We start from the raw sequence: 12,025 nt of genomic DNA on the forward strand, positions 1-12,025 counted from the left end.
TAGAAAGAAAGGGATATTAAAGAAAGAGAGGAGTGTGACAGAGAACGAGAGAAGAAGAAGAAGGAGTAAGCGTGAGAGAGAGAGAGAGAGAGAATGAGTGTGTCAGATATAGAGAAAGGTTGCGTTATTATGAGAAAAGCGAGGGTGGAAGGATTACGGGATAATAAACAAGTAAGAGAGATACAGCTAAAGTTAGATAGAGAGAGAAAGATCAACAAATATGTATCGTATTAAGAGGACGAGGAGTGTGAGTGGAAGTAAAAGTAGCAGTGAATGAAAGGAGTGTTGTTGTTGCTATGCTTGTGCTACTCGGTGGTAGTTGATGGTGGTGGAGTGTCGGTGTGTCCGAAGGTGAGTCTGCCTTGGTATCCACACTGAACTCTATCTTTCTACCGTCCCGTTTCTTTTGGCAGACACCACAAATAATATATATGAACAGTCCCACAACTAACTTCCAGTGAAAAACAGAGGTTAATTAGTGAAAAATAAAACCCAAAAGATGGGCATTGTTCTAGGACATACACTGGTAGCTACTTACCTCTATTATCGTAACAAAGACTGGTTTAAATGTCGGCAGGCAGACGACAGAGTCAACGTTGGCCGCCGACATGAAAATATAAACAACAGCAGCAATAACATGACAGAACATCTCCAACAGGTAACTTTAATAACTTTTTCCTTTCTGTTTACCTCATATAACAAGGCTAAAACCATATTTTATTCAATTGTATTCAAGAAACTAGTACTGCTCTGTCGATCCAAAACGATCTGCTAACTCGGACCATCACTAGTTTCTTCGAATTCTGTGAAATCCCTTATTTGACATTTTATTAATATTTTGTTTCAGTTTCGTTTCTGCTTCGAGCCAATTCGCTTCCCTTGGCGGTATATCCTTGTGAACGGCATGATCGTCACAACAAATAGCCTCTTGTATTTTTTTCCTCTAAATCTAAGAAATCAAAGAGCTGATCCGGCCGACTACATCAGGGGGTTTCAAACTGTGGTCCGCGGACCACAGGGGATCCGCAAGGACAAGACAGGAGGTCCGTGGACAGCAAATACTTTTTATGGGCAATTTGATTTTATATATGTTTTTTTAATCGAAATCTTTTAATTGACAATAAACCTATTTTGATAAATACTGTTAAATAAATAAATGTAAAAATATATGTTATATTAAGCAAATATTTATGTATAAATTTCATAAGCGTTTATAAGGGGGTCCCTAAGGTAAAGCCTGAAATATAAAGGGGTCCGCAAGTCAAAAAGTTTGAAAACCCCTGTCTTAAAATAATTCCTTTTCACAGAGCATAACGGTAGATGATGAGGGAACGAGATGTGTTGATGTTTATACCTTTCAGAAAGGTTATAAACAATATGATGTGAAATAGCTTCTATCGAGTATTGAAACCACATGTTTGTATCGGCTTGCTTGGACCTTACCTAGTTCATGTTCTTCGGAGTTTGTTACAATAATCTAAACATAATTTAATGATGTTTATACAGAACCCTTCAGCTACTGATAATTTTGTATGAAAGTCACTGGTTCGGGAATACTTCCGGTGTATTAATCTACAGCGAGACGTTTTTGATTAACAAAATATGTCCCAATTAATTGATGTTGCTGTTGTTGTTTAACCCCAGGTCAGCTCTTATCAAGAACGTCTATGTTGAAAGACATTCACGCCAGTCCTGATAATCCCGTCTTTATTTAACCCGTTTGATGCCAACCTGCCTGGGACCTCCCTTGGTTCTATGATGCAAACATACTGTTTTCAACTGATCTAAATTATAATCTTCCATCAAATTTTTATGTTAATTTGTTCCAGAAACCAGCTTAATAATGAAAAAGTTATTTAATAAATTCTTCATTATTTTAAAAATTAATTGATAGAAAGGCGGTAGGCGATCTTTCGGTACGAGTCCTAAATATCGGCCTTTTCCGTAAAAAGTGTCTTCGGCGATCTTTACCAAAGATCGGCCTTTTCTGTAACACTTGCACGATCTTCACTACGGTGTTAGGGTTAGGGTTTTAGTGTCACGGTTAAGGTTTTAGGGTTAGGGTTAAGGTTTTAGGGTTAGGGTTACGGTTAGGGACGGAATTCCCTAACGCAAACGTTATTTTTGACGGAGTTTTGGAATAACCGTCCTTCGAGGTCCCTTACATAATGGGAAAGGAAAAGGGCACAGATATAAGGGGTGGGTGGGGTGAATGAGTAAAATAATAAATTGAACTTTTGGAATATATTTGTTTATTTTTTTGTTTTTTTAGAATCGTAATTTTCGTTGTTATGAAACACAGAAATGCTAAAAAAAAAAAAACATGAGGGGGGAGGATGTATGGGACTTCGAAGGACAAATCTCCAAAATCTACTGATTTCTGTTGGTGTGTTTTCTTTGAAGGGATCTGTTATTAAAAATTTTATTCTACGCAAAGTGCAGTGCCAACAGCATTCGGTACCAGATTAATTCTGGTAGAACAGATTTATAATTTAAAGGTTTTCCCGCCATGATCCTGCTTTTTTAAAATTAAAAAAAAATTTTTTTAGGGGCTTGCTTGTAATGTGTTTTTTCACTTTCCAAAATTTAGGTTGTCTCTTAATGGAAATTTTAGCTACGTAGAATGAATCCCCTCTTCCCTTCCCCATCCCACCCCCGCAAAGTCGAAGCACGTTCATTACTGAATCAATGCTGTCCACATCGATGTTATTGATCTACAATTTGAACATGTGAGAATCGATAGCTGTTGAGGAAATATCTGTTTCTCTTGTGGCAAATCTGGGAAGGAGAGTTTGAGCAAAATATATAGCTGTGTGGTTTAGAAGTTAGCTTCTCAACTACATGGTTCCAGGTTCGATCCCATCGCATTGCCCTTTGAGCAAGCGCCTTGTTACATACGTAGCTTTGGGTTGACAAATGCCCTGTGAAGAATTTAGTTAAACGGAAATTGTGTGGCTGCCCGTCATCTTTACGTATATATATATGCCAGGGTTAGGGTTTTAGGGTTAGGGTTACGGTTAGGGACGGAATTCATTAATGCAAACGTTATTTTTGACGGAGTTTTGGAGTAACCGTCCTTCGAAGTCCCTTACGTAATGGGAAAGGAAAAGGGCACAGATATAAGGGGTGGGTGGGGTGAATATATATATATATATAGGCGCAGGAGTGACTGTGTCGTAAGTAACTTGTTTACTAACCACATGGTTCCTGGTTCGGTCCCATTGCGTGGTATCGTGGGCAAGTGTCTTCTACTATAGCTTCGGGCCGACCAAAGCCTTGTGAGTGGATTTGGTAAACGAAAACTGAAAGAAGCCCGTCGTATATGTATGTATGTATGTGTATATATTTGCGTATGTGTTTGTCCTCCCATCATCGCTTGACAACCGATGTTGGTGTGTTTACGTCCCCCGTAACATAGCGGTTCGGCAAAAGAGACCGATAGAATAAGTACTAAGCTTACAAAGAACAAGTCCTGGGGTCGATTTGTTCGACTAAAGGCTGTGCTCCAGCATGGCCGCAGTCAAATAACTGAAACAAATAAAAGAAACAATAAAATAATGTGTGTGTGTGTGTGTGTGTGCAGATGTAAGGATGAGAAAGAGTGAGATAGATAGATAGATAGATAGATAGATAGATAGATAGATAGATAGATATTTTACTTGTTTCAGTCATCCAGTTTTGCTGGAAGGTTTTTGACGGACGAATCTACCCCAGTACATATTTTCTTAAACCTGTTACTTATTCTATCGGTCTATTTTGTCGAACCGATAAGTTACATACACTTAAATTAACATTTTTGACACTTAATTTTTGATATCGGATATTCTCCTGTTTAAAGCGGCCGACTGACAGAATTATTACTTCGTCGAATAAGTTGATTTGCAGTTATCGTCCCGACTCGCTACTCTCTGAGTTCAAATCTCGCTAAAGTCAACTTTTTTTTTTCATTCTTTCGGGATCGATGAATAAAGTACCACTCCTGTGTCGCGGACGATTCCTCTTTTTCTCTCATTTTCTTTTTCTTTTTTTTTTTCTATCTGTCTTTTCCTCCCTTCTGGAGGAAATCAGCTCTAGTAGACCTGGAGAAGGTTGGACTCCGCCAGGTCTAAAAGTACCTTATCGACTATATCAAGAAATTAAGGGACTAGGGTTAGGTACTCTCTTGTTTATATCGAAGTCTTTACTTTCAATTGCTTACAAACATACATATATATAAGTGTGTGTGTGTGTGTGTGTGTGTAAAAGGATAATATTAGTAAACATTGGCTGAAGAAAGGACACTACAATTTAATTTTAATAATCCCTTTATTGACAGTGATTTTTAACTTTAAGCAGGTTATCGTCCAAACTGACGACTGGCGAAACATCCTAAGTCGGTACTGATAAAATTATGCGTGCGTGTGTTTGAGTGTGCGTGTGCGTGAATGCATGCGTATGCGCTCGCGCGCGCGTATATATATATATATATATATATATATATATATATATATATATATATATATATATTATTTAAAAGAGTTCCAACTCTGTTTTTTTTTCATTTCATTTTACTATTTATATTAATTTTATAAGAATATAAATAAAACATAAAAAACAGAGTTGGAACTCTTTTAGATAATATATTCCTCTATACACGATCATACAAAACCCGTTTTTGTATATTTTTATTTTTATTCACACACACACACACACACATATATATATATGTATGTATATATATATATATATATATATATATATATATATATATATATATATAATACAAATAATATGTGAGTATATGCATATATACGTACATGTATGTACATACCTACATCTACATGTATATATAGATGCATATCTGGGTACAGGACGTCACAAAAAAAAACGTGGACAAAATGAAAAACAGAACATAAACAGAGCAAAGAAAACAAACAGGCCACATAGAGAATATTTCCTTCATCAGCTGCCCCTATTCTAAACTAAGCGTGTAAATATTCTTTTATTATTTTACTTGTTTCAGTCATTAGACTGCGGCTACGCTGGGGCACCGTTTTGAAGGTTTTTAGTCGAACAAATCCACCCCGAGTCCTTCTTTTTTTTTTTTTGTAAAATTGATATTTATTCTATCGAATTGTTTTTACCGAAGTGCTATGTGACGGAGACATAAAGGCACCAACACCGGTTGTCGAGCAGTAGGTTAACAAAGACACACACATATAGACACAGACGCACACATATCTGTAGGACGGGCTTCTTTCAGTTTCCATCTACCAAATCCACTCAGAGGCATTTAACCAAGGTGCCACGCTCTGTAGAAATGAAACAGAATCGTGTGTTTCGGAAGCAAACTTCTAGCCACACACATATGCCTGCACCTTACATATATATATGAGTGTGTATGTGTATTTTCTGCGTTTGTGGCTGTGTGTGTGTGTGTTTGTGTGTGTATTTGTGTATGTGTGTGTTTGTGTGTGTTGTGTGTACATCTGTGTACATCAAGGCTACAATAGAAGACACTTGTTCAAGGTGTCATGCAGTGAGACTGAACTTAGAACCATGTGGTTGGGAAGCTAGCTTCTTACCACACAGCCATGGCTGCACGTGTTCGTGTTAAGAATGATATTAACTGTTTCAGAGTCTTCAGGATGGCACTACCAAAGTTAGTATGAAAGAAATGTGAATGCTGATGATAATGTCTTACTTCAGAGAGGAGTGAAATGAGATTGATGTCCTTTTGATGCAGGACAAGAAATTAGCAAACATTTGTGGCTAGCTAGAATTTGGGAAGCAGTAGAGGTGCTGCTATTCTGTTGAAAGAAGTGAATAGCTGGGAAAATGGGTTCTCAGTGTGTGGACACTAGTTTCAGAGTGAAGTTTCAATTTAGAGTGTAACCTTGGTAGGAGAAATAGGATGATGTATTTGTGCTTCGGACAAGAACAGGATGTGTGGTTTGTGTGATAATAGGGTTTGGGTGTGGAGTGCTAAGATGGAACAGAGTCTACAAATGCAGGAGTGGCTGTGTGGTAAGTAAGAAGCTTGCTTTGCAACCACATGGTTCCAGGTTCAGTCCCACTGCGTTGCACTTTGGGCTGACCAAAGCTTTGTGAGTAGATTTGGTAGACAGAAATTGAAAGGCGGTGAGCTGGCAGAAACATTAGCACGTCGGGCGAAATGCTTAGTGGTATTTCATCTGCCTTTACATTCTGAGTTCAAATTCCGCCGAGGTCGACTTTGCCTTTCATCCTTTCGGGGTCGATAAATTAAGTACCAGTTACGCACTGGGGTCGATATAATCGACTTAATCCCTTTGTCTGTCCTTGTTTGTCCCCTCTATGTTTAGCCCCTTGTGGGCAATAAAGAAAAAAATAAAAAAAGAAACTCTCTTAATTACCGGTTATGCTTTACATGAAAGCAGGCAATAACAAATCACCAAAGGCTTCAAGTAGTGCCTTCTCCTGTGACTCAAAGAGACAATACTTTCCTTAGAATGTGAACTGTAGTTCCAATATTCTTAATGTTTTTCAAAACCCTTGGAAACTGCTCCTAATACTCCAATTATCACAGGTATCACCATTACTTTCCTCATGCCCCATAACTTTATTATTATTATTATTATTATTATTATTATTATTATTATTATTGCCTTTGCACAGCTTCTAATGCTGGAGATGTACTACAGTGTCAACTGTTCACTACCAGTAAACTAAGGTAACACCTCTTATTTTTCGAGCACCTCCCGGAGTATTCAAGCGGTTCCAAGCAGTGCTGTTTTCTGCAAGTGACCCACCCTTTTTGCAGCCCCTATTTGTTCCACGTACTTCTCGAGATCTTTGCTCATTGTTCCCAGGGCTCCAACAATTATTTGTACTACTGCTACCTTTTTCATCGACCACAACTGCTTAACTTCCCAAGCTAACCTGTCATATCTCTCGACTTTTCTTTCTTCCTTATCGCATACCTTGTTGTCAGCTGGGCATGCTATGTCTATGATCCAGCATAGTTTGTTTTCTTCCTCAATTAAGACTATGTCTGGTTTCCTATTCTCTATCTCATCATCATTATTATTATTATTATTATTATTATTATTATTATTATTATTATTATTATTATAATTATTATTATTATATTTATATTGTTCAAATCACTTTTCTCTACCTTAGCTAAAGCAACTCACTAACTGTCACCTGGTACATAGTAATCTAAAGAGATTAGGTTTTAAAATCAGCAAACTTTTCTGATCTCATACTGATGGACTGAAGGAGCTAGTATTAATCTTCTTTTGTTTGGCATCCTTGTTTCTTCTTCTTCTTTTTCTTTTTGTATTTTAACTTCACCTTGATTAAATTTTTAGTCAAAACGTTACCTGGTTACGGAATTGATTGCGCAACACTATCAGCTGCATTGTCGTTATTATTGTTGCCTTGTCATTCCGTTGACGTAATCATCATCATCATTATCATCATCATCATCATCTTGTTCTTTTATGTTTTATTTAGCTGCCCTCCACCATCACCACCACCAACAACAACAACAACACCAACACCACTGCCATCATATCATCATCATCATCATCATCATCACTGCTTTTTGTTTTCTTTAAATGTCCTTACATACATTGCTGCCATCACCACTACTATCACCGCAAGCATCACTACCACCACATCACCACAAGCATCGCCACCACCACCATCACCACAAGTATCACCACGGCTACCACCACCATTAGCGTTATCATCATCATCATCATAATCTTCATCATTTTGTTCTTTTTTGTTTTCTTTTAATGTCCCCACCATGACTGCCATTATCATCATCATCATCATCATCATCATTATCATCATCATCATCATCATCATCATCATCACTGCTTTTTGTTTTCTTTAAATGTCCTTACATACATTGCTGCCATCACCACTACTATCACCGCAAGCATTACTACCACCACATCACCACAAGCATCGCCACCACCACCATCACCACAAGTATCACCACAGCTACCACCACCATTAGCGTTATCATCATCATCATCATAATCTTCATCATTTTGTTCTTTTTTGTTTTCTTTTAATGTCCCCACCACGACTGCCATTATCATCATCATCATCATCATCATCATCATCATCATTATTTTTTACTGTTGCCAATAATCATAATTATCATGCACAATTAAAGAAATAATCTAAAAGTTTGTTGTAGTCGGCTCTTTTAATTGAAATATCCTCATTAATATCGCGCTTGTATTTATTGATAGATTTGGAGACAGTATTAGTAATTTATTGACATTAATAATTTCAACTGGGTGGTATCATTAAATATGTTATAAATAGGATATTACATGAAGTTCAAACTGTGGAATAAATGTTATGCTTTGAGTTTCTTTACCAAAACATAGAATTAACTCTACTGTTTGAACTCTTTTACATTACCATTTGATGATGCAGACCACTTTTAGTTTCCTTCAATTCTACTGTTTTAGTAGGATATTACAAATTTAACGAGGCTATTGATTATATAGTTTTGCAATTTATTCAGATCTTTGCAACTTTATGAACTGAGAATAGAAATTTAGAAACAGAGCTAATAAAAGTTTCCTTATTTATGTTAAATTATTTATGTTGAAATAACAATACCAGTTTCTTTGCTCAGATCATCATCATTATCACCATCATCATCATTATCACCATCATCATCATTATTGATCATCGCTTTTCTTCTTCTCCACTTCAAGCACTTGCTCTCACCCTCAGTGTTGTCACCCTCAAGCAAGTAGTGTCATTCATTTCTAACCTTCTATGAGAATCTGTCCAACCATGCAGAAATATATTACCTTGTTGGAAACAAGTGAATGTTGGTGATAGGAAGAGCAGCTGGTCACAGAAAATCTGTCTTCACAAATTCTGCCTATGCAAGCTTAGAAAAATGGTGGCAGTGGTGGTAGTAATAGTGGTGGTTTCTTTTGCCTATTTTGAAGATTATCAGTCCAAACCATCATAAACGACCTAATCTCATCAAGGTTTATTATTCAAGTATCTATCATATTTTCTTATCTTTTATCTTTCACATGTTTCAGTCATTAGATTGCGACCATGCTGGGGCTCTGCCTTGAGGAATTTTAGTCGAACAAATCAGTACCTTGTTTTACTTCTTAAGCTTGGTAATTATTTCATTGGTGTCTTTTGCTGGACCACTAAGTTACAGGGGTGTAAAGACACCAACACTGGCTGTCAAGCAGTAGTGGTGGGGTGGGGGACAAACACACACACACACACACACACACACACACACACACACACACACACATAAATATGTATATATATGCTGGGTTTCTTTCAGTTTCCATCTACCAAATCTGCTCACAAAGCTTTGTTTGGCCCAAGGCTTTAGTAGAAGATACTTGCCCAAGATGCCATGTAGTGGGACTGAATCTGGAGCCATGTGGTTGGGAAGCAAACTTCCTACCTCACAACCACTCAACTGAAATTGCTGGCCTTGTGCCAAAATATGAAACCGTTATTATATTCTCATAGTGTGGTGTCATTTAGTCCAAGATCAATCCTAAATGAATTGACCTATGATGAAAGGCACTCTGGTTTTGATAATTTCATCATTTTAAAGGAATATGAGACTACATTGTCTCATGTGTTCTTTCCTTTGAGGGAATTTGGTTACTATTTTTAGAAGTGTGAGAAACCATGAGGAGGCATCTAGGAAATAAGAAAGAAAGAGACCAAAAAATGGTACCTTTTTGGTTGTCCAATATCATAAGATTGTTTTCTCTTTCCCCTCTAGCCACTTGTTAACAATTCACCACTTGACATGTCATTTTGGTATTGTCTCTTAGTTATTAATTAGTACTTCTTCACAATACCAAAATCTTGACAAAATTGGGTTTCTATTTAAATGATAATTCTAATTGTTTTTTTGTTTTTTTTTTCTTTTTTCCTAAAGACGCAGATAAATTATGTCCTACTTGAAGTTTATCATTCAAGGAAATATAAACCATCTACTTGCTCTTTTTCTTACTTCCTTCCTATACTCCCCCTACTCCTCAACCATTCTATAGTTTGTATGCACATGGGTGGATGTACATACACATTTGCCAATCACTATTTATGAATGAGGGTGAAGTGATGTTGCTATATTTCTTCAGAAAGCACTTAAGAAAGTTTAAGATGGATTAATAGTTAAATCAAACAAAATAGGTTAATTTAATGTGTATATATGATAGACATGATGTCTATAATTAAAGTAGGCTGGAAAGTATTAGGTTTTAACTTTCAGAAGCCTTTCCATTATTAATTTCTGAATATATATTTATCTATTATTTTTCCATCGGTTTTCTGTTGTGGGCGTAAATGAAAGTCAAACTAAGTTTCTAGTGAGGAAAAGCTGACCTATTAATGTTTATAGTGATGAGAGGAAGATAACCATATTCTTAATGTCTATACTTTTGGGACGTTTCCCTCTCGTGGTTTGTCTATTGGCAGCCTGCAATTTGGACGTAAGTGCCTAAGTTCTGCTGTTGTAAATATTATTTAGCAAACATGTGGTCAAGTTAACAGAACTCTGTATTGAAGTGTTACTGTGATTAGTTTATTACTTCAGTTTTCTGACTTTAAATTTCATTAATTTATCATAATTTTATTCACCTGGGACAACTAAAATAGGTGTAAGTAATATAATGGTAGTAATACAAACACCTGTGTTATCAAGTCTACAAACAGTGGTCTTGTAATTCATCACCATCCAAGAAGTTGTGTCTGAGATCTGGAAGACAGTAGTCAAGACTGACAAATACCTTGGTAACTTATTACATGTAAGTCTACTCTTATACCATATTTTCCATCATACCAGTTGACTTAGTATATAATGTAAACATGTACTGTAAACATTCAAACATCTTCATTATCATTTACATTATTTACATTTGACAGATATTTGTCCTCATCTTGTTTGTTGTTAACACAATGTTTCGGCTGATATACCCTCCAGCCTTCATCAGGTGTCTTGGGGAACAACAAACAAGATGAGGACAAATATCTGTCAATTGTAAATAATGTAAATAATGTTCATAATTCCTCATCTCTTAAATATAGAACATCTTCGTTATCTTTCTGAATCCTGCTGCATTTCAAATGGTCCTCCAAAGTTGTCTTGGTGTCTAAGTCGATCTACCTTTTTAGGTTGTAAATTTTGGTCTGAAAAATTCCGTTTGTATGCCAGAAAATTTGACACATCTTGAAATTCCTTGTGATTCCACTTTGTCTGTCCACATTTAAAACTCTTTAGCATTCAGATTATTTTGTCAACTGTAATGTTTATTTATTCATATTGTTTTGAATTAATTATACGTTATCTCATAGCTGTGAGATTTTGATACTGTGATTGTTTATGTTTTGATTGATGTTGTATGGTAGGTGTGAGAGGCCAGATCTAGATGGTTTGAACATTAACAAGTAGAATATTTGAAGAGCAGAGGTTGTACTGAACTTGATGTTCTTGAAACATTGCATTCACTAGATTTAGAAAAATATTGGTTTCCAATTGCAGCACAAGGCCAGCAATTTCAGAGAAGAGGCACTAGCGTAGCTAGAGTGTGTGCCACTTGGGATGGCCCCTCGGTTTTCCACCCATCAGGCCCCTACAAAAAATACATATTGATTACAGCAGGCCCAAAATTGGTGCCACCCAGTGCAGATTGCTCCCTCTGCCCCCTCTAACTATACTAATGAGGAGGGAGTAAGTTGATTACATCAACCCCAGTGCTCAACTGGTATTTATTTTATTGACTCCAAAAGGATTAAAGGCAAAGTCACCTCAGCGGAATTCTAGCTCAGAATGTAAAATAAATAAATAAATGCGCCCTTTTAAAGCCTAGCCAGGCTCATGGGCCTGGTTTCCCGGTTTCAATGGCGTATGGATTCACAACCCCTAACTTTCTTGGATTTGGACACAAAATTGTAATTAACAATCAAGTGATCAATTATGTTCTATAAGCTTGGGGTTCTTGCTCTGAATTGGTATGCTGAATGGCTTTCATAG

General features: G+C 36.6%; 1 protein-coding gene across 2 annotated transcripts in view; it reads left to right on the plus strand.

Moving 5' to 3' along the window:
- Positions 1-361: 361 nt before the first annotated feature.
- LOC106877721 (cGMP-dependent 3',5'-cyclic phosphodiesterase) overlaps positions 362-12,025 on the plus strand; it is a 436,212-nt gene continuing 424,548 nt past the window's right edge. For both annotated transcript variants that reach the window (XM_089361766.1, XM_089361765.1), the window contains exon 1: positions 362-658. In XM_089361766.1, coding sequence (XP_089217892.1) covers positions 500-658 — 159 coding nt within the window. In that variant the 5' untranslated portion in view covers positions 362-499. The remainder of the gene's footprint in view (positions 659-12,025) is intronic.

Source organism: Octopus bimaculoides, chromosome 13, assembly GCF_046866305.1.
Source record: "Octopus bimaculoides isolate indiv1 chromosome 13, ASM4686630v1, whole genome shotgun sequence".
Lineage (NCBI taxonomy): Eukaryota > Metazoa > Mollusca > Cephalopoda > Octopoda > Octopodidae > Octopus > Octopus bimaculoides.